This window comes from Musca domestica, unplaced genomic scaffold (assembly GCF_030504385.1).
Source record: "Musca domestica strain aabys unplaced genomic scaffold, Musca_domestica.polishedcontigs.V.1.1 92, whole genome shotgun sequence".
NCBI classification, from domain to species: domain Eukaryota; kingdom Metazoa; phylum Arthropoda; class Insecta; order Diptera; family Muscidae; genus Musca; species Musca domestica.
The window spans coordinates 2390402-2415830 of NW_026712441.1; the positions used below are offsets into that span (position 1 = coordinate 2390402).

At 34.3% G+C, this 25429-nt stretch overlaps 1 protein-coding gene across 1 annotated transcript; it reads right to left on the reverse strand.

Annotated features, from left to right (window-relative positions):
* Window positions 1–665: 665 nt before the first annotated feature.
* Window positions 666–24696, reverse strand: LOC109612490 (nuclear transcription factor Y subunit beta-like). The gene is made up of 3 exons (XM_059131988.1): window positions 24622–24696; window positions 23351–24212; window positions 666–741 (listed from the first exon to the last, which is right to left on the reverse strand). The coding sequence occupies exons 2-3, from the start codon at window positions 23763–23765 to the stop codon at window positions 734–736; spliced, it is 423 nt and encodes a 140-aa protein (XP_058987971.1). The 5' UTR covers window positions 23766–24212; window positions 24622–24696; the 3' UTR covers window positions 666–733.
* Between the last annotated feature and the right edge of the window lie 733 nt (window positions 24697–25429).

The window sequence follows — 25429 nt, forward strand, 5'->3', positions numbered from 1 at the left end:
TCGGTCGTATGTGCCAAATTCCATCCCAATTGGACAAATATTAGACGTTTGGTGCACAATAAAAGTAAATCGGACGAAGTTATATATGGGAGCTATATCCAAATCTGAACCGATCTCGATAAAATTTAGCAAAGGTATTTCTGAGCTGCATTTGATATATTTTCCCAAATATTGTTGTTACAGAGTGCATATTACGGCTGTGGAGGACAAAACTAACAAATCGGATGAACAATATATATGGGAGCTATAGCTATATCTGAACCGATTTCGATCTTATTTTTAGGCCTAATATGGTTGTATGTGCCAAATTCCATCCCATTTGGGCAAATATTAGACGTTTGGTGCACAATAAAAGGCAAATCGGACGAAGATATATATGGGAGCTATATCTAATTTTTGACCGATTATCTCCAATTTCAATAGGGTTCGTCCTCGGGCCAAACAAATGTTGTTTGGAAAATTTCATCTCAATCGGATAATAAATGCGACCTGCATTTTGTTCACAAGAATACATGGACAGACGTACGGGCGGAAAGACGGACTGACATGCATAAATCAACTCAGAAAGTGATTCTATGGAGATCCTCAAAAGTAACTATTGATCTATCGCGCTTCCTTCTCCATGTTACAAACAAATGCACATTTTTTACTCATATTTTTAAACTCATATTTAATTTTTGTTTCAATTTTATTTTATTTGTAATCTGCTTACCCTTTGTGGAATATTATGTGTTTACGTACCTGAAAATACAAAAATTATAGAATTAATAATTTTTACAATAAATAATTAAATTATGTATATGACGTTGTCATAAAATATGAATACTAATTCAAAAGATCCACATATATTGCTACATTTTACATAAAGGGTATAATAAGTTAATTAAAAATGCAACACACAGAAAAATGGTTCTGTACCCCTATATTACTTAAATGATCGACTTTTAAAACTAAGCCCTTATGTTGGTTGGATCACCAATAAACATTTCTGGAAGTAAATCCTTCATGAAAATAAAGATGGTATGTTTTTCAATGATACACAAATCTCTGTTTTTTGAACAAACGGACTTATAATGAAAGAAAAGCGTCTCGCATCCAACAGTGGTTGAAATAAGACAAATTGTTTCACTTTTAAAAACTCATTTTCAAAATATTTACAAAATACATGTGGCAAAACTACCTTATAACATTTCCATATAATTTTCCTACTTCTGAAAATTCTACATATATTTCCTGTTATGTTACCAAATCTCAACCTCAAACGTGAGTTAATTTTACTATGAATACATCAAACTATTTTTTTCTGAAAGAAGAATCTATACTTGGAACTCCCAGTGCATCGTTTGAGTAGTTTTATGAAGATTAATAAAACGACATTTTTTGTATTAAATTGCCTGAGATCAAATACAAGGTGCATTCAATATTTATACAAAAAAAAAAAAAAAAAACAGAATGTGATAATATCATTCATCATTATGTGTACACTGAAAAATTATGTCGCTTCAGATTTTTATATTTTATCCAGAACTCCGGTTTGCTATTTACTCGAGCGAGCGGTAGAGCTCATACATACGAACGGTATTGTAAAAACTCAGAAAGAATACTCGGCAAAAGTAGAATCTACTCGATTTCAAGCCAATTTCTTCTCATTCAAAAGCAGACGAAGCATACTCGCTTATATTCCAGTTTCACACAGAAATGAGAAACAGTCGTTTTCTTTTATATTCGCAGGATTACTCTTGCTCGAATTTTTAATAAAGGGAAATTCTCGTCCCCATCTCTGAGCCCTGATATCATCTGATCCGTATTTAACAACCTACTCCACCTGTATACTGCGCCAAAGTCGTTACATACATCCAGCAAGGCTTCTATTTGATATATCAAACATACATTATCAAACTTCTTCACCAATAACAAAAGTCCACCCCAAAATTTTAGATGCATTCCAACAGTTTGATACATTTTTTAAACATAAATACATGCCTCGTACAGCTTTATCAGGTTTTCAAGGTTTTATATCATATTAATTTTTTTTCTTTTTCGGAAATAATAATAGGGAAATGTTTAGCTTTTACATCAAAAAGTCTTCAAAATCTTTTATTTTAAGGTCTACCGAGAAGGATATCAGTAAGACATTTGCACAATGAACACACATCCAATTTTTTGTCCAAAGCTATTTCAACGTCTCCACATGTAAACCCTAGAAACCAACAATGACCTCAATATAAAATTGTAGGATTTCAGACAAATTACCACCAAATTTAATAGCTTTTAGTACGCATATCCGAAACGATATATATCTCACTATCCTAGACACCAACAGTGATCCAAAACTAGTTCCATTTAGCACTTTTCGAATGCCGACAGGGACCTCAATATCAAATTTCCCATACATTCACTCAATACCAAATTTAATAACATTTAGTACTTTTCGTACATTCCGTTTGCCTAATACAAAGTATTTTTAGTATTTTATACCCTCCACCATGGGTAGGAGGGTATATTAACTTTGTCATTCCGTTTGTAACACCTCTAAATATTCGTCGTAGACCCCATAAAGTATATATATATATTCATAATCAGCATAAAATTCTAAGACGATTTAGAAATGTCCGTCTGTCTGTCTGTCCGTCTGTCTGTCTGTCTGTCTGTCCGTCTGTCTGTTGAAATCACGATAGAGCCCACATTATTTGACGTAGACCTTTCAAATTTGGCACAAGTGTGTGTATGATGGTTGGTATTGGATGGTTGGTATTGAAAATGAGATATATCGGTCCACGTTCTGGTATAGTCCCCATATAACGGTACCTCCCGATATTCGGTATTTTGATGATTTTTGCCACATTTTTTCACGGATTTATCTGAAAATTGGTATTTGTAGGTCATGACGGGTCCCTGAGCGTGTGGCAAAACATTGCATGTATAGGTCCACGTTTTGGTATAGCCCCCATATAACGGTACCTACCGATATTCGGTATTTTGATGATTTATGCAACATTTTTTCACGGATTTGTCTGAAAATTGGTATTTGTAGGTCACAACGGGTCCCTGAGCGTGTGGCAAAACATTGCATGTATAGGTCCACGTTCTGGTATAGTCCCCATATAACGGTACCTCCCGATATTCGGTATTTTGATGATTTATGCCACATTTTTTCACTGATTTGTGTAAAAGTTGGTATTTGTGGGTCATAATGGGTCCTAGTTCGTGTGGCGAAACATTGTAATTATAGGTGCACGTGTTGGTGTAGCCCCTATATAACGGTACCTCCCGATATTCGGCATTTTAATGTTTTTTTGCCACATTTCTTCTAATGTTCTTTTACCCTAGGGTGGAGGGTATTAAAAGTTTGGCCCGGCCGAACTTAATGTTTTTTTACTTGTTCGTATTCTTTTAGTACGAATTGGCAAAAACACGGCCTTATCACACGCACCAAAAGTGAGAATGATTCTAGCTCCAGGCGTTTCGTTGACTCGGTGTTGGCTTGTTTGCTCGGGATACCATAGTATATAAATCTTTTATTTAACTAGGCCCTACTAGGCATTTGAAAAGTCATCAATTTAAGTCTTGGAAAAAATCGTCTTTTAGCAAGGTTTACGTAGACCACTCTAACGATTTAACAATATTCTCAGTCACTTTTTTTATTTTTTAGTTTTGAAAATAGTCTGACGGACAATTCTATCTTACTGGTTTGAATTTTCCCCCAGTGTAGTTTTTGCTATCCATTAAATGTAGCCATAATGTTAATGTTATCACTGTGATGAAAAAATAACCTACAAAAAAGCTCTATACGCGTGTTCGACGATTATTACTATTATTTATTCAATGATGTCAAATGCAGAAAAGTTCCTACGGAACGACAGGTCGCTGGACAGACGGGCAAGCCGACAGACAGACAAGCCCACATATGGACCTCTATTCACAAGAGACTATTTATTAATCAATTTGATGACTTCATGTGGCACACTAAATTTGAATGTATATGTATGTGTTTGTGTGCTTCTTAATTTATGTTCTACGCTGCTGCCGACCAGTGAAATCTAATCGCATTGGCTTGTTCGCTGCCGCCGCCAGTCTTTATTCATATTTAAATAAATGTGTTCGCATTACCGTCTAACTGACTGTCTGTTTGTCTCTCTAAGCGAATGAATGGCTATCAGAGTTGTGATAGAGTACAATTTTGACTTAAATAGCGCCACAGCAGCAACGACGACACTACATTGATGATATGTTAAGATTTTTAACTATTCTGTATGAGCTCATGTGTCTATCAACTTTACAAAAATTTAAATAAAATCTCAATCCATCATCATGACGACAGTGAGGCAACGACAAAAGAACAATCAAAACTTGACATATGTATTTTTGAGATTTTCAAAAACAAGATCATGCTACTAATATTATTCTTGCCCTTAACAATTTGTTATAACAAAAAAGAGCAAAAGAATATTATTAAATTAATTTTCCATTTGTCATAACTTAGGTGTTTATATCTTAGTATGACTATCAAGATGGTCTGGTCACCATAAAAATACAGAAATGAATTTAATTCAACGATTCAAGATTGAAATTTGGACAATTTTTAAATTCACCATTAAGACTAAAACTAATGAAAAATGTGTTTTTTTAATTTATTGATTGAAATTAACAAAAAAGTTGTTTGAAAATATTCACGATTTAAACTTTAAAGATAAAAAATTAAAGGAGCTAAGTTCTAATACCCTCCACCATTCCGTCGAAAAATTTCGCTTAACTGATAACCGGTAAAAAGTGTCGCTTAAATCACCAAAACACCCAATATCGGGAGCTACGAAGACGTGGACCCTCAGACAATTTTTCGTCATAGGCTGTAGTACAAATTCCGAAGTTCGAATAGGAAATTTGATACAATTTCGTTCAATAATGTCGCTAAAATCATCCAAATGCCGAATATAGGGATGTACCGTTATATAGGGCCTATACGAAGAACTGGACCTGCATACGTCACATTTTCGGTAACAGGGTGCAGAACCTACAATACGAAATTTGAAACAATTCCGGTGGATAATGTCGCTAAAATCATTAAAATACTGAATGTCTAGGTATCCCTCTATATGGGCGCTATACAAAGACATGGACCTGCATAAGCTATTTTCTGTCATAGAATGTAGTACCCATTAGGAACTGCAAATTTGAAATATTTTCGGTGAAAAGTGTGACAATCATCATCAAAATTCCGAGTATCTGAAGGTACAGTTACATGGGGACTATACCAAAACTTAGAGCTATATTGGCAGTTCTATGCAAGGTTGTTTCTTATATAATGGGAACACATGCTGCTAAATTCGGATTAAAATTGTGATTAAAATATCCAACAAGTTTCGGTAAAACCCATTTTCAATACAAAACGTTCTGCAGACCTAACATACATCAGAATAACATTTTATCAACCTACTTCATTTCGTTCGGAAGCTAGAGTGATTTCCACAGACGAAAAGACGGACGAACATCAATAAATTGACATAGATCAAGAATATATATATTTTGTGGGGTCTAAAATTTATATTTGAAGGGATTACAAACGGAATGGCAACCTTAACATACACTCCATACCATGACGGAGGGTATGAAAATACATATAGGAGTAATAGATAAGTGGAAACCGAGTTTCACGAAATGGAAAAGTTCAGTTGAATATGCCAAAATCCACTCAATTTGAGCTGATATTAAAAATATTGCGCACGATAACCGCCAATCCGATGAAGATATACCTGTATGTTATATCCAAATCTGAACCGATGTAGATAAAGTTTGGCAGAGGTATTTCTGGGTTGTATCTGATATCTGGTACAACATATCGTTGTTATAGAGTGAATATTACGAATATGAGGAATTCAGACACCAAAACAATTGACACAAAAGTTAAAGTACTTGCTTCTAGGCCCACCGAATTCAGTCTAGAAACAAAAAATCGAAATTTGGTGAAAATGGGGTTATATATATATATATATATATATATATATATATATATATATATATAGCTGTATCTGTATATATATATATATATATATATATATATATATATATATATATATATATATATATATATATACAGATATAGCTACATCTAACCCCATTTTCACCACATTTCGATTTTTTGTTTCTAGACTGAATTCGGTGGGATGTGCCGAAATACATCTTATTTGGACAAATATTACACAAATGGCCACAATATAATTAAAAAAGACAACTTGTCCCAATTTCATCTCAATACTAAAATACATGGACAGACGGGCGGACATGCATAACTCAGAATGTGATTCAATGAAGATCATCAACAGCAACTTTGGGTTTCTTTCGTCTCCTTCTGAAAGTTACAAACAAATGCACAAAGACCCTTTGACACAGTGTATCGTATTGTATTGTACGGCTAAAACAACATAATATATTTCAATATATCATGCCTTCTTACAAAAATGTTTCAATTTCACAACTGTATATAAGCCCTATTTTTTCTTCATTTCCGAAATTCGCAATCTTGAAAAACATTTTGTAAAAGTGTGCAACATTAACAATTGCTTCCTCTAATTATAGCACGTCTGAACATGACATTGTAACTTGTTCAATTAATATTATCTTGCCAGTACTTTTTATTTATAACCCTTGTATATAATAATTCCAATGTCTGACTCATTGCAAAAATAAAACTATTATCGCAATAGATATTCCTACTATAACGCAACTAAAGATAGTAGTACTCAAAATAGAAACCAATACAAACCCGTTTACCAATCAATATTTGATATATCCATTATATTTGAAATGATATTTCCCCATTAAAAATATGATAACAAAATGCATATTCTAAAACTTTATATGTCAAACGATTATATTAATCATTTAATAGCACCGATCACTATCGCAACATGCAAATGTTGCACCATTGTCGTTTCTATTAATTCGTTACGTTGTGTGTTCGTTCACACTCTGTACGAACACCCGTTCAACAACAACAACAACAACAAAGCGTTAAAATTCAAAATGTGATTGCATTTTAATTGCTGCATTGAAATTTTTCCGCTGCATTTTCCCAACTACTGTTTGTCCCAACAAAATATTTGTTGGGTTAATTCATTTAGGAAAAATATGTATTTATTTGTAGAGTTACCATGTACAATAATGGCATTGTTCGTCACAAAAATAGAAACAACAAGTAAAAATGCTATAAGTTTAAAGTTTAAATACCCTCCATCATTTGGAACGAATTTGGCAATTTTCAAAAAAATAAAATCCGTAAAAATTCCATTAAAATCTTAAAAATACCGAACGTAGGCATATTAGGGTCTATACAACAAAATGGACCTGCATCGGCAACTTTTGTCATAGGCCATTAAAATATTCAAATACGAAACATGAAAAAATTGGTGAATAATGTAGCTAAAATCATAAAAATACCGAAAACGCAAAGGGAGGGAAAGTTTTGAAACTTTCGGGATAGGATTCCTAAGAAAGATTGTATTTTAGGCATAACGTGCATTCACCAATCTTTTTGGTTCTTTTATTAAAAAATGGTCGAAAGCTCCCTTTAAAAAGGGATCGCAACAAGTCATAATGATCTACAATTATATTATACTGCGCAACAGCCAGATGCCAGATTTCAAGTGGTGGTGGGGTATTCGGTTATTGATTATTGATTATTATTGGGGTTTTGGCTTCTCAGACCAAACTTTTTTAGGGTCCATTATATAGTGCTAACCATACACAAAGGACCTCAAATATTTTGCTCTATACTTTACAACATTTAAGATAGAGCTCCTAAATGTGATACAGGCTTACGAATTATGAGGAGAATCATTTGTACAAAATATGGGTCATGTAGGTCAACGTTTTGGTATAGCCCAATATAAGGGCATACGCCGATTTCAAGTATGTTTTTACATTTTAGCAGTATTTTTTTACCCTCCACCATAGTATGGAGGGTATATGAAGTTTGTCTATTCGTTTGTAACACTTCGAAATATAATTTTATATCCCACAAAGTATATATACACTTGATCAGCATAAAATTCTATGTCGATTTATCGCTGCCCATCCGTCTGTCTCTCTATCTGTTCGTCTGTGGAAATCACTCTAACTTCGGAACGTAATGAAGTATGTTGATCAAAATTTACTAAGATATATTTATGTCTGCAGGACTTTTGGTATTATACGGCTAGATTTAAAGTGTTTTGGTTGTTTTCCCCATAATTATAAACCAAATTGCAGGTTTTGTTCCCAGCATGAAGACACAATTTTTTCATTGAACTGTCTATATAGGTCCATGTATTGATAAAGTCCCCATACCTTCAGATATTCGGTATTTTAAGGATTTCAGCTAAATTGCTCAACAGAAATACCTCAAACTGATAGGCGCCGCCTCCTCTGGAAAATAATTGGCTATAGAGATCAACGTTTTCGTATAACGTCAGATATTGGGTATTATTATAATTTGTGTCACACTTTTCACCGGAATTGTTTCAAATTTGATATTTGAAGTTGTCAATGGGTACTACTTCCTATGACAGAAATAAACCTTTTTACTAGTTTATACTAATTTTGGCAAATGTTGGTAACTAGAATAACACTCATATAAAGATATCCCCTGTTTTCATCTATTTCCTGGGTCTTAGACACATTTTTCAATAGATTTAATCCTTATTTGGCATATTGGTTTCTAAGGGAGTAGAAAACTTTTCGACAGAAAATTTTCAAAGTAGGTCAATGTTACGAAGTAGTGCCCATATAAAGGTACCTCCTGATTTTAATTATTTACTTATTTCTAATTGATTTGGTTAGAAATTTGAAAATTTCGACATATATTTATGTTTTGGTATACTCGGTTCCTACATAACGGTACCTCCCAAGACCACGTTTCCAACCAATATTCTCTGGGGTGTAGAAATTTCAAATAAGTGTAATGGTATTGGGTCGGAATAGTAGAACTCCAAATGGGTTTTCTCGGTGCAAATTGTTTATATTATGATGTACGTTCCGTATATCCGTACACTTTGTCTGGGGGTTGAGAAACTCTATTTTGAGGTAAATGTATTGGGTAACATTATTTTCAAAAAAATTAGTTTTTTTTAAAGTTATTGTTTATTTTCAAAAAGAATTTTGTCTTTAACAATGTTCTACTGAACTTGTAACCTCAAGAGAATATTAGTTGGGAACGTAGACTTGTGAGGTACCTGTAAATGGCGACTATACCATTAAATGAAAAATTGGTCTGAGATTTCAAAACCCTTTATTTTTTGTGCTAAAGTCGTACTTATATGAGTTTGTGTCAAATTCTTTTACAAAATATCAGTTTTTACAAAATATCAGTTTATTATTCTTCATTCATAAAGGAAAAAAATGACTAGGAATATCAAAATACCGATTATCGGTGGGTACCGTTATATGTGCGCTATAGGAAAACGTGGACCTGAATGTTCAATGTTAGAACCCATTATGAACTACAAATAACAATTTTTAGACAAATTCGTGGAAAATGCGTGAAAACCTTGAAGATATTGAATATACGGAGGTTCCATTATGTGAGAGCTATACGAAAACGCCATAGGAGCTGGAACCCATCACGAACTACAATTACCAATTTTGGCACAACTCCGTGGAAAAATGTGACAAAAATCATCAAAACACCGATTATCAAGAGGTACCGTTATATGGAGGCTGTACCAAAACGTGGACCGTATAAATAGTACTATGCACCAACGGAGCTACAATCCATTATGAACTACAAATAACAATTTTTGGACAAATCTATAGAAAAATGTGGCAAAAATAATCAAATAACGAATATCGGGAGGGACCGCTATATGGGGAATATTCCAAAACGTGGACCGATAAAACACATTTTCAATACCAACCATCCTAGACACAATACAATATATTCTGCCAAATTCTTAAGCTCTACGTCAAATAATATGGGCTATATCGTTAAATCGTTAAATCGAAATTAGAATTTTATCCTCATTATGAGTAAGTACATATGTATACTTTGTGGGATCTACGACGAATATTTAGAGATGTTACAAACGGAATGGAGGGTATAAAAAAGGTCCTTTTGTTTTGTATTTTTTTAGGAGGAGTCCATTATTTATAATAGTCTGGTAATGCAGAACGAAATTGTTCTCAGGTTTTAACAATCCACGCAATGGCAACACTATGCACACAGTTAATAACCCCACATATTTTAATGCGATAGCTTCTCAGGCATCTCAAACTAATTCTGCCATCTACAACAACAAATATTTTTCTCTTTGCTCCCATTGTTACCACTTGTCTTGGCATATTTGGCGGACGTTTTCATGCCGTCGTTTTACTCAAAGAATGAAAATAAGGCATTAATGCTGAACAAAACAAGAAATAGCAAAATCAGCAGCCGAAACGAAAAAGAAAGAAAAAAAAAAAATAACAAGAAAAAATAAAAATAAATAGAAATGGAAAAAAAAGTGTGCAATTGTCACACTTTGGGTTCACTAACCCCTCAATCCTCTCAAGCGTAATGCATTGTGGTCGCCAGAAAAGCTGATGAGTGCGTCCTCCGACGTCTGTGCGTCTCGACCAAATATGCAATTGATTTGCCTCGTTTGATATGGACGGTATTACGTGAATGTCATTTAAGAAAAGTGTTTTCTTTTCGTCTGCTTTGTCTGTTTTCTTTTTTCTTCTCCTTCTTTTTGCTGCTACCAACCAATCTTTCGTTGTTATCAGGAAAAATGTCTGCAAATGACGTGAGTTGTGTTGTAGCAGGTTCTTAAACTGGGTGGGTATGCTTGTGTGTCGGTGTGTGCATGTCGGCTGGTCGATTATATTGTGTCAACTTTAATTCGATTTATTCTATTGATCGGACTTATGATGTCAATGCATGACCCATAAAGCAATCAAAAAGGAAGAGGAAGAATAAGTGATAGTACGGACGTAGTTCTTTTTCTCTTCGTTGTTGTCTACACCAAGTAATCTGCATCAGCTACTTAGTGAAATGTATGTCATCAGAGTGAATGGAAGAAACGAAAAGCCATTGTAATAAGTTTCATTAAAAGTCTATCAACCTTAATAAGGCTGAAAATATGGTTTATGTTGGAGGATAGTTGGTAATAGAAATCATCATATACTGATTCACCAATGGGCAGTAGGAGAGGTAGTGATCCATTGTACCCGCTGTCCTAAAATCTAACTTTATGCGAGATTTCGTGTCCTTTGGTTTCTATTTGTGACCTTTTAACGGCTGCAAAATCAGGAAAAATGTTAGTTGTTGGTCCATTTCAACCTCTAAATATATTGCGGACATCTTTGAAAACAATAGGCCTAGCTCTTCTTAGCTCTTCGTAAGAATCGTTATTGGTATCTTTTTCAGCGATTTTTTAAGATTTTATGCTTTTATGTCAAGAGGGCATTCTGAATTGACAAAATTTGTCAATATCGGTCCAGCCATTCTTGAGATATAAGCCATTCTAACAAACATCCCCTTCTTTTGTATATACACATTGCATATATTTCGCTATATATCCGATATATTTACTATTGGAATTTACGTAACGGTCAGAATTGACCGGTTCGTCTATTTGTGATTTCGCCGGGATTAAAAATATTCGCGGCTTAGTGGAAAAGTTGACTTTTATTTAAGACAAAAGTTGAGGCCTATTTCACCCACTAAATATTACCCGATGACCATCAAAATTGGAAGCTCTAGCCCCATACTATCTTCCGCGTCGATTGGTCTATAATTGCGACCTGTGGAGCAAGTACAAAATCAGGAATTTTTTCAGTTTTTGGTCCAATTCAACCCCTAAATATTATGCGATCATCTCCAAAAGAAACAGGGTTTTATTCTGACCCCAACCCCACCTCCATTCTAAATTTCGTGAAGATCGGGCCATAATTGCGACCTATAGAGTGATTACAAATTAACATAGACAGACGGACGGACGGACATACATAGCTATATCGACTCATCCCGGCGAGATAGGAAGATTGAAATATACTTTCCTATGTGGGAAACCAATATTTCGCGGTGTTACATAATTTTTGGCCCAATCAAACTTATAATACCCCCAACACATAGTGTTGTAGGGTATAAATAGAAAACCCGTAAGGAATGGACAAAACTCGGGGTCGACTATATAATAACTTATATGTTTTCATATTAGCAAATTTTGTGAACTAAATCATACCAAATATGATCGTTATTGAATGAGTATTACGGAATTCGGTTGGTACTAATATATGGGAGCTATATTTTAATCTGAATCGATTTCAACTATATTTGACGGAGGTATTTGTTTTAACTATGCTGACTTTTTTAAATTCGAACGTTAATAGTAGGGTAAGTGTGCCTAAGTTCGGCATGTCCCAGTAGTCGGCTCCTTTTATTTTTAAGCCCAAATAAATGAAACTATTATAACTAAATGTATTTTGTTTACTTCAAATATATTGTCAGCTATCTTAGTGCACAATTTCGCTAAGAAAATATGAATTATTCTAATAAAAATTAAATTTTTGTCTGTGAAGGTCCTCAACAATTCATATTCTTAAGAAAAGTGCAATAAAGACGTCGAATCAGTTTAACTAAACAAAAATATTATATTTTAATGAATCAATTTATTATTATTGTTAATTATTCTTACAAAAAAAAATTGGTATGCCGACTGTTGGAAAATGCCATACCGACAATTGGCAAGGGGTGCCGACTACTGGCAAAAAAGCATTGTTTTAATAAAACTACAAATTTATGAAATTTAATAAAAAGTTATTAAAGCTTTATTTATTATTGCAAAAACTGTACAAAATTTTGAATCTGAATAAATTAACTTTATAATAAGTGAACTGTTCCACTCAGAATGGTGAGCGATTAAAAACGCGAAAATCCTAAAAGTGCCGACTACTGGCACACTTACCCTATGATCCAAAATTCAACAAAATGTTACAAACGTAGCGTGGTTGGTTGGTATAATTTACAAGAAATTTGAGAGATCTGCACCGATTTAGACACAGGTAATTCTCGGCTGTAGCTAACATATTGCACCAAATTTCATTGTTATCGTATAAAATGGAAATCGTATAAAATCTATGAAGATGGGGTCTTATTGCTTTTTTGGGTTTCGATTTTTTTGTATCTCGAAAATAATTTTACGACACGAAATCATGGGCGCCACATCAAGAAGTAGTAGGTGCCGAAAATAGAACCAATAAATTAAATCCACTGAATGAGCTGCTGGTTCAGTGAAGAATTAAGATGTAGAAACGGTTGGGCGCCCCATAAACGGGGTAAACAATTCAAAGAAGATGCCAACTTTTGGGCCTCGGATGAGATCTAAAAAAAATCTAAAATCAAAAATTGTATAAATGAATTGAACCTTAAATGGACTGCTGGTTCAGTGAATAATTCGGATGTAGAATCGGGATAAACAAATCAAATAAAATGCAAACTTTTAAACCGATATTCTATAACATCTATGGGCCTCAGATGGCATCAAAAAAGAGCTTAAAATCTGAAAGTGTACCAATTAATTAAAACTTAAAGGAGCTTCTGGTTAAGTGAACAGTTCGCTTGGACGCCACTTTAAAGAGGGTATAAAAACCAGAGAAAATTCGAAGTGCAAAACCTATATCAACTCGATGGCGACTTGGATGGCAGATCTTGAAGGAGTCCAAAATCAAAAACCGTGCCAATGAATTGAACCTTATGTAAGCTGCTGGTTCAGTGAACAGTTCGCTTGGGCGCCATACTACGGCTTCGAGGATCTTAAATATCAAATCGGATAAAACACATGTATGAGAGCTATTTTATATATCTAAACCAATTTTAACCGAATTTCATAAACTTACATTTAGGCTGGACTTAGTTGGACTTGAGACAAAATCTGTTCTATTTGATCATATATTACGCATTTAGTGTACAAATGTAAAAGTGATATCGATTGAAGATTTATCCAACACTGAACGAATTACAACAAATTTTAATAGTTTTTATCCTGGGACCAAACAAATAAGCTTCTATATTTAATTATTTTTGCAAGGATATGGTCAAACAGGACAGGAAGGACGCAATGTATCAAATCACTGCCAATATGTTGTGTGGAATCTCACTAAAAAATGGCGCCCAGTGTTTCAATATTGACAGGTTTACCCTGTCAAATGAAAATTGTTCGTATTAAATGTGTCATTCCTTTGATATGGCCAGAAATACTTGCTAAACCTCTTCGATGAAGACGAAAATATATCGATATATCCCACTTTTCACAAACATAAACCAAATATCTGAATGTAAAGATTTGAAGAAAATCTGACATTTATTCCCCACGTTGAGGCAGTTTTTAATATTCAACGCTTCGACCATTTTGACCAATATTGTTCAATTTCGATTCAGACACTTGTCTCGTAGTTTTGATAATTTTCCCAACATTTTCACTCAGTGTTCCGGTAGAGGTACGTTATTTATCGGGCTTTACGAAAACGTTCTTACACTTGGTACACATTTCAAAAACCACCTTTTTGTATTAGTCCTAGTTCCCCACCCTAATTCTATATTTTAACTATATCCGTTGACATCATATTAAATGGCACTAAATTCGAGTTCGATTTTAAAAAAAAAAAAAAAAAAAAAAAACAAAGTTAAAAAGCAGCTAAGTTCGGCAAGACCGAAATTTTAATACCCTACACCATTTAAAAGCAAAGACCTAAAATTGTAAAGACTAGACAAAATGCATTTTGAGCAAATGGTTTGTGTCTACAAAAAAATACCGTTTAAATGATGAGCTTTATACGGGGGCTATACGAAGACGCGGACCTGCATTAGTCATTTTTTATCAAAGAGATTTCATTAAGATCTTCAAGTACGAAGTTTGAAACAATTCGAATAACGAATAACATCGCTAAAATCATCAAAATACCGAATAAAGGGAGGTACCGTTATATGAACGGCATACGAAATTTTTAGGCAAAGGCTGTAGTACCCATTACAAACTTCGAACAAAGACATAGAAGTATAAAGATGGGACAAGGTGGTGTCAAGATATGGCAACCCCTTGAAAATACCTCTGTTGTTATAATATCGCGACAACATAGTTAACAATGTTATGCCATTTTAACCGCTTAGGCAATATGCAATTAATTTGGAAAGTCTATGGAATAGAATTTTGAAACCCAATTTATGGATTTTTCAAACTTTTGTTTGTGATTTTTTTCTATAAATGTATTTTCTTATATTAACATGGTCCTGTCATGAACTGTTATCTAGATAGCATAGACACAAACCATTTGCTCAAAATGCATTTTATCTAGTCTTTACCATTTTAGGTCTTTGCTTTGAATACGAAATATGAAACAATTCGGTTGAATAATGTCGTTCAAAATACCGAATATTGGAAGGCACCGTTATATGGGGCTATACGAAAACGTGGACCGATATGGTCCGTTTACGAATTTAACACATATCTGCAAAATTTTAGCATTCTTTATCAATTCGTTCGAAAGATAGCGTGATTACAACAGACAAACGGACATCGCTAAATCGTCTTAGAAGTTTACGCTGATCAAGAATATATAAACTTTGTAGAGTCTATTATGAATATTTCGAGGAGTTTCAAACGGAATGAGAAAGCTAATATACCCTCCATAAAATGGTGGAGGGTATAAAAAACGTTAATGCATCTTCCCCATTAGCAACATTCATCTCAAATTTCAGAATTCTACCTCTAAATGGGGATACGTGTAGAATACGATGAATGGGATTATTTTGAGGAGTTGCAAACGGAACGATAAAATTTATATACCCTCCATAGTATGGTGGAGGTTATAAAAGCAGATGAAGTAGCCCGAGCTATACCTCTCTCAATAGTTGGAAGCGATATTTTCAAGAATTATATTAAACTGAAATGTCACAGTAACATATCTCATCAGCCTTGAAAAGGATTTCAATTTAATTTTCCCATTTCATCTCAGGAAACCACTCGATTTGACCACTTTCGGAACTCATTCTACTTGTTTCAACTGTTCTGGACACTGTTGTTCTATTATATCCGGCACATCGGTCACGGGTGTCACATAGCCAGGTTAAACCCAACCCTTCCTTCCGTTGTTTCTTTTGGTCTCAGTTCATTACGCACCCGCCTGCTGAATTCACCTCCGAAACTTGACATGCAATGGGAATATCCCAAACCTCGAAGCGCAGCAAGGATAACATGCATGTTTCATCGTGTGTATATTGCGCAGTCGTTAGTTGTCATATCCCATCAGGATATTTATCAACCACTTTGCTTTGTTTCGTTGCTTTTCCTTTGTTTATTTTCGTATATTTTGAGCCATATTTCAGATATGTCCATCGGCAGCGTCAGCAGCGTGACTAGCTATCGGGACATTTGTTATTCCATTCTTTGTTGTCTTGTGAAGGTGTGTCGCAGTGGTGAATGTTATTTCTATATATGGAGGCTCCATTAAAGGACTTAGGAGTGTCCTTCATAAATTGCATTGAAAGCGAAACACGACAGCCATACCCAAAATGAAAACAAAAAGAACTCTAACGTCTTGCCTTGTAAAGGTCAGGATGATAACACAAAAGCTTTTAATTTAATTAAATCATTAACATTTAATTGAGATTTTTTGTATTTCAGAAAACAAAAAAAGAAGACAATTCGTAATTTGTTTTCTTTTTGGGTTTTTGTTCTTTAATTATCGCTTTAAACTTTGTTTATTTTGCTGATTCTTTTCATTTGACATTCATTCGCGGGTGGTGTTTTCGTTTCGTTTGTTGGACACTGAATTTTAAATACCGGCCAAATGCTAATTGTGATGAAAGATCTTTCTGGCATTTGACAAAGTTTGGTGTGACTCATTTTTACGCTGCGCTGTTGTAGTGTAGAAATAAAACGAGACTACTTTTATGAAGAACGTGGCTATTTTTGAAATAGTATACAAGAACAACAACAAAACAATTTTGTGCGAATTTTTTTCGGTTTTATTGGTATGCACCTGGTTTAATTTGGTGCGGCAAAAACAATATAAACGTTTTGTGCTTATCAAAACAAATATTTTGTTAATGGAGTTCATTGATGTCATTTGTTTTTTAAGTTTGTTCTCATAATTTCTTTGAAAACATTTTTTTTTTTGAAACTTTCTCAAAAATTCGAAAGTTTTTAAACTTAAATAAAATTCTACAAATGCATAGTAACTCAAGTCCCTGTATATACACCGAATATGTATAACTACATTTTGTGTAATTATACCCTTCACCATACAATGGAGGGTACATTGAATTTGTCATTCCGACTGCAACACCTCAAAATATTCATCGGAGACCCCAAAGTGTATATATATTTTAATGATCAGCGTAAAATATTTATTTCGCTCCGTTCCCTCCCTGCAAAAAATATTCGCTACAGATTCACTAATTGGTATAGCCCACATATAACAGTACCTCGGTATTTTGAAGGTTTCTGCCACAATTTCCAACCAAATCAGATGATAATAAGTGTTTCGCTATTTGGGGTATTTTTATACCCTCCACGGTACATAGTATAGAGGGTATATTAAATTCGTTATTCCGTTTGTAACTCATCGAAATAATAATTTTAGACCCAACAAAGTGTATACATTCTAGATCAGAGTAAAATTCTAACACGATTTAGCAATGTCTGTTCGTCTATCTTTGTAATCACGCTAGGTCAAAACGAATAAGAATAGAAAGCTAAAATTTTGCACAAATTTGCAGGCCGGTCAAGTTCGAAGATGGGCTATATCGATCCAAAAATAACGATAGCTCCAAAAATAACGATACCTCTGATTTTTGGTATTTTGGTTTCTTTAGTCTGAAATTCTACACAGGGAATTCTTTGTGACTACTTTACCCCCTTTTAGAGAATTTTCTATATAGGTCCACGATATCGTATATCCCCCATATAACGGTATTCGGTATTTTGATGATTTGGCCAAATTTTTCAGTGGCATTGTCTGAAATTCTTTCCAAGGAGATCTCTGTGAGTACGTTACTTACTGAAAGGTAATTGTTTATACACAGGCCATAATTTTTACATTTTTTTAATATTTATTGAATGAAAGCAAACAATATCGGAAATAGCATCAAATTTTAGAATAACTTTAGATTTGTTCGAATTGGTCACCTTTTGCACGAATTATGGCCTTCAAACGGGCAATGAATCCGTCCTATGCTACCCTAATGTTGCTCTGCGGTATTTTGGTCCCGGCGAAGCGCTTGCTTGAGGAGATCGACACTTTGGTATTTTTTAGTGCTAACATTGCTTTCGAAAATACTCCACATACATTAGTCCAACGGATTGGTATCCGGAGGTTTGCCCAAGGCTTTAATACACACTCCAGAGTATTCGCGATAATATTCGGCATTTTTTCTGAGGCCAGGGTCGATTAATACGAGCGGTGAGCGACCATCGGCTGTTATGACGGCCCACATCATCATAATGGCCGGCGCTTGAGTTCTGGTGGCCAACCGAAGGTGCACATTTTCAGCTGACCTCTTTGCCAAGTAAACACGATCATTTTGTTTGTTTACAAACTGCTGGACAACGAATATTTTCTCATCGGAGAAAACCAAATTCGGCAGTTTACCACTTTCGGCCAAGCAAAGCAACTCTTTAGCTCTTTTGAGTCTATTTTCTTTCCGTTGCGGTATAAATTCTTGCACTTTTTGGAATTTCAATGGCTTTATCCCGAGCTCATTTTTCAATATTTGCCGAATGGAATTTGCAATATGTTCAGCTCGGCCACTGCGACGCGGATTTCGATCAAGTCGCTTCTTTACTTTTCGCACCATTTCTGCTGATGTAACTGTTTTCCTCCATCCACTTACTTGACGTCGGGCTATGCTACCAGTATCACGGTAACGAGCGATGGTACGAAATACAAAAGTTTTATTCACATTTAAATGCTAGAGTCATCTAACGATAGCCACTTGTGGTTTTCCAATCAAATATAAAGAAATCACACTATCACGCTTGAATTCCATCACAAAGAAATTATTTTCTGGAAAATTCTCACCAAAATGCTTTTGTACGCTTGTAAACAATATAATTAGCTGTCACTGAAATAATTTCAACAGCTGTCGGACGAGTAGTTTAGACGTGACAGCAGTCTCAAGTTAGTTACAGTTTTTTCATCTCACCCTGTAGGTCCACGATATCGTATAGTCCCCATACAATGGTACCCCCAGATGTTCCGTATGTTGATGATTTTAGCCAAATTTTTTAATGGAATTGTCGTAAAACAAAAGGAGTTCCTTGTGAGTATTTTACCCCGGAAGAGAATTGGCAATATAGATCCAATAATGTCGGTAATATCATCAAAATAATGATTTTTAGTACCCATTACTTCAAATACGTTATATGAAGGCTATACGAAGGATTTAACACCCATTAGGAACTTCAAATTATAAATGCTAATTATTTTCGGTGAAAAGTGTGACACAAATCATCAAAATACCGAATCTCTGGTGTTACACTTATATGGAGATTTTATCAAAACCCAGACCTATATTAACAGTTCTATGCAAGGATGTTTCTTACCTAATGGGTACACATGCTGCCAATTTAAAGCAAATTCGGTTCAAAATTGGAACTAAAACACCCCTAAAAAATCTTGAATCGGTCGGAACAAAAAAACGTGAAACTATATAGCCCATTTTCAATACCAAAAGTCCTGAAACACATCTGAGTAAAATGTTATCAATCTACTTCATTTCGTTCGGAAGATAGAGTAATTTCCATAGAGGAATTGCTGAACGAACAAAGCTAACTCGACATAGAATGTTATACTGATTAAGAATATATTTAACTTGTGGGATAAAAAATCTATATTTCTAATATAATATCCACACTTTGGTGAAGAGTATAAAAAAGCGTATTCAAGCTCTCATCTCTGATTTGGTATATCCAATAGATTTATGACACAAGATGTATTGACAGTAAGATGTATAATAAAAAAATAGCACGAATTTACTTCTTAATTCTACCGAGGTTTACAACTTTTCTTGCTCCACTCTACACTTTGCTCTGAACAAAGTGCTTTAAATAACAATAGAATATATATGGAGTGAAAGGAAAAAATCTCTAGAAAAAAGCACGAACAATTGTCCGCAATTGAACAATTGTTCGAATTCAGAATAAAAAAAAAAAAAAGACAAGTCTAAGACATTTTTGAGACAAAACAAAAATAAGACACAACCAAAGGACATGTTCGTTTCTTAGATAGCTTGTTTTACATTTTCAAATATCTGATTACAATGTCTTGATGCTCTTCTAGCTCTTAATGTCCTCGCCGCCTACTGATTGTAGTCGTTAACATTGTCATTTCATGGCAACGACAATTGAAGCAATTGTTATGACGGCAAAAGGAACGAAAAGGAACAAAATTGTCTACATTTGCAAAAAATTTCGAACACTTAAACATCTAACAGACAGGCAGATAGGCAACGTGCCACCCACACCCACAAGTGTTCCAGCATAAATTATGACGTATATAAATATCATCATTTTATGTGCTTCCATTTCCTTCCATCAGTTATCCTTATCACATACCAATTGAAAAAGTATGTAAATGTCTGGGTCGTCGACTTCATCCCTCTCCTACAGCATTTAATGCACTTTGATATTTAAATAAATTTTCCAATTCAATTGTTTGGGTGTGTGTAATATCTTGACGTTATGATATTATGTTTTTTTTAATGTTCATAACTTCCATTTGCCACGTTTTGCGGAGTTTTATGTTACCCTTATGTGATTATAGTCCTTGATAAAAAGAGAAAAATTTTAACAAGGAATGTTTCAGAAAGATTCAAAATTGCAATATCCTACGCTATAACAAAAGATTAAATTTTTCTATTTCTATTTAGGTTCTTGTTGACTTTCTATCGTGTAGTGGAAGCTACACTAAACCTTCAAACCAGAAACTAGAAAGTCTGACCAAACAAGAACCTAAATATCAACGGGTTGTTTCTCCGCTCACCAACATATCGTCACTGTTTGTGGAGCTTCGTTAGAGGTTCTGGCAAGTACCGAGGGTTTAGAGAGAGAGCCCCCTTTTAACCACATGTTAGACACTGCAAAGTATTTCTTGTTCAGCATAAAAATCTAAATAATTTAACCATGTCTCTCTGACTAGTATGTAAAATCCACACACATACGCATTTTATCTGTAGGCAGGTCAAGTTCAAAAATGGACTAACGTATGTATAAACTGGCCAGTACCCGCCACACCGTCAGCGAAAAGTCCACCACCTTATTTCCGCGCTACACATGAACAGCGATCCTAATGCCAAATCTCAAGCACTATATGTTCACTGAATACCAAATTGTAGTAAATGTATTACAATTTGCTACTTTTCGTACACTTGTAGAACCCACTTCCAGAACCACGTCCTTATCACAAACCCACCACCAAAAGGAACCCCCCCAATACAAAATTTAATAAGTAAACAAAGGGTATAGTCTTGCCGGGCCGACCATGTGATACCCTACTACACTACAATATGTTAGAAGCTCCCTTATGTCCAAATCCATTTTGAAAGATTTCGCTTTTGAAATTATGTCACGGAACACTGCCCAGAAATTACCCTTAGCAGTTATTTATTGTGGTCATCCAAAATACTAGAACTCTTCCCTGTCCTTAACTCTCTTCTCAGACGTGTCGATTGGCCTCAATCGTTAAGGACAGGGAAAAGTTCTAGCATTTTGGATGACTATTGGATTATATGTGTGATCAGGATTTTTTTTTTGTTTTTGGGTCATTTGAACCCCTAAATATTTTGGATCGTCTCCAAAAGCAAGAGGCCCATCTGTATCTCTAAATTTAGACTCATCTCTTTGATCTGCTTGTCTATGATATTTGGTTATATTTGTCAACGAAATCAGCATAAAAAAGCCAGAAGTTAGACTTTTGTGTATTTTCAGCGTTTCGGTAAAATGCAAATGTTGCTATTTTTTCACACAAAAGTAGTGGTCCATTATACCCGCGAAAAATGTATGCTTTAATATTATGAGTCAAATTATATCAAGTTAAAAAGTAGTAAGTTCGCCCAGGCCGAACTTTGAATACCCTCCACAATTTGGAACCAATTTGAAAATTTTCAAAAAATATAATCCGCTAAAAATTCTGTTAAAATATTAAAAATACCGAATTGGGGTCTATACGACGTGGACCTACATAGGCGTTGTTTGTTATAAGCCATTGCCTTAATCGAATTCGAAACTTGAAATAAACGGTAAATAAAGCTAAAAGCATCAAAATACCGTATATAGGGAGGTACCGTTATATCGGAACTATACGAAGACCTCGATCTGCATAGACAATTTTCTGTCACAGGCTTTAGCATCCATTACGAGCTTCAAACATGACATCTCAAACAATTTCGGTGAGTATTGTACCTAAAATCGTCAAAATGCCGAATATAGGGAGGTACTGATATATGGGGCCTATACGACGACCTGGAACTGCAGAGACAATTTTCTGTCACAGACTGTACTTCCCATTACGAAATCTAAATACGTAATTTGAAACTACTCCGGTGAGTAATGTCTCTAAAATCATCAAAATACCGAATATAGGGAGGTGCTATTATATGGGGACTATATGAAAACGTGGACCTGCACAGACAATTTTCTTTTATAGGCTGTAGTATCCATTACGAACTTCAAATACCATATTTGAAACAATTTCGATGAATAATGTCGCTAAAATCATCAAAATACCGAATATAGGGAGGAACCGTTATATGGGGGCTATACGATGACATGGACCTACATAGACAATTTTGTGTCTTAGACTCTAGTATCCATTACGAACTTCAAATACCAAATTTGAAACAATTCCAGTAAATAATGTCGCTAAAATCATCAAAATACCGAGTATCGGGAGGTACCGATATATGGGGGCTATACCAAATACCAAAAGCCCTGCAGACATAATATACATTTGAGTAAAATTTTATCAATCTACTTCAATTCGTTCTGAAGCTAGAGTGATTTCCACAGACGGATAGACGGACATCGCTAAATCGACATAGAATTTTATGCTGATCAAGAATATATATACTTTGTGGGGTCTAAAATGTATATTTCCAGGTGTTACAAACGGAGTGACAAACTTGATGTACCCTCCATACTATGGTGGAGGGTATAAAAATATGGATTATATCTCATTTTAACTGACGGATATCTTTAGACCGATAAATAGTTTTGTAGTTCTTGCTTAGATCCTGCGAAATTTGAGTTTAGTGAATCCATGGAGTGAATACACAATTTTTATTTTTCAAATTATATTTGAAACTTACTTAAATATACATTCTTATAAATAATTCCATTCTTACCTTTAAGTTCCAATTGTTGTGGCTGACTTTGTTGTTGTTGTTTTGTTTCTGAATTTTGTTTTTGAGTTATTTCCTGTTGTTGTTTTTGTTGTTGTGGATGTTCCTGTGGTTTGGTATCCAAATTTGGTGGTTGTTTGGATTGCTGCTGCTGTTGCTCTACATTATTTTGTTCCTTCTTAACATCCTGTTCCTTCTTATTATTCTCGAGGTCCTGCTTTAAATTATCCTGTATTTGAATTGATTTTTGTTGCTCCTGCATTTGTTGGGGTTCCTGTTTTTGCTGCTGTTGTTGCTGTTCCTTAACATTTTGCGTATCATCCAAAATTAGCAGTGGAGTCTCTGTTGCTTGGGCCGGGGCTGGAACAGGAACTCCAGCATCCATGAGAGAAGTACCGTTGTTCATAACATCAGCCATTGTTACAGAGATGTTGCAGTGCTTTTGGCGAACTTAGTTCTCACTCTCTTGTTGAAAAGCTGTTCCCTCTCTCTCACTTTGCAGTTTTCTCACTCTTTTCGATAGGAGATAAATTAACGGGGATGTTGCAGTTGTTACAGTGGCAGCTGGATGCGTGTGAGTGTGTGTCAAGTATACGCTGATGGGTACTGAGTTTCGTTTTTCCAACGGTATGTGTATCCACAGAATCCTTTATGAGGATGTTTTGTTGTTAAATTGGTTTTTATTTTGTGTGTGTATCTGCGTAGATTTTTCTTTAATTTGCTTCTATTAAAAGAATTGATTGGTAGTTGTTTTCTTTATTTTTTATTAATAAAAATTATGTAATTTTTTATTGTTATAGATTAAATGGAATGGAATATTGCACACAATTTTCTAAATTTCCTTGCAAATCGAAATTAAATAAAGCTAAAAATTCAAAAGACCAAATATGAATAAATGGGAAATATTTTCAGTACCTTTATCGGCGTAATGAGGAAATAAATAAACAAAAAACTTGTAAAAAAAGAAAACAAAAAAAATTCCTATTTTGAAATTTCCTTAATTATTTGCAATTTTATTTTGAACCGGTATGCGACAGAAAATTTTCAATTTTGTTTTGCACTTATTAAGTGTTAAATCTATATATTTTTATTGCTTTTGCTTGCAATTGTTGTTATTTATATTTTTATTATTTTTTGCACCTCTTCAGATTGTTGTTTCCTATTTTTCTTTTCTATCTTTAGTAGGTATAATTTATTTCTATTATTTTTTTCTTTTCTTTTTTTCTAGATTAGAACAATAATTTTGCCGTTCGCTTTGTAGAAAAATTTTGTACCGTAATATCTCTGTTTAAGGTTTGTTATCTCGTATTCAACTGATTTTGTATGCAGCAATGGTCTGTTAATTAACGTCCAAATCCATTTGACAAGAAACCCAACATTTCCCCTTACTGCCATCCGAAAACTTGCAGAGCTTTCAGTGTAATCGCTAACAGAGTAACAGAAAAAATAATCGTCCGCGAAGAGAAATGTTATAAGCTTTAGGGCGAAAAAGTCAATACGGCGAATAGGGTAGTTTAGTGTAATACCCACAAGATGTCCATAACGTAAAAATAAATTTCATCACATGTAGATGTCGCAAGAAGACTTGAAACTCATAAATGTCAAATATTAAAAGGTATTGTATATATTGACCAAAAGATGTCACCGAGATGCCAACAGTAGGCTGTCTAAAATAATAGGATGAATAAAATGTAATATGAACATTTTGGCTTAGTATAATTAAGGTAGAAGAGACTAAATATCGGATGTTACAGAGATCAAAGTTGTTTCTATAAAAATTTTCATTTTCTTTAAACTAAGAAGTTCATACAAAAATTTAATTTCAATCAACATTTCTAAAATATAGAATTAAAAAAATTTGGCGATCTCGAACATTTGGCAATCTATACCATTCGTAAAGAAAACCATTTGTCGACACATCGAATTTGAATATTCTATATTGTTTCTGAGTAGCACAACAAATATCCGATTAATAACGCAAATTAAGGAGACACATTGCAAAAAACAAATATTATTGGCTTTGAATTCCCTAAGAACATCAACTATGTTAAAGTAAAGGTAAATGTTGGCTAATTTCGAAAA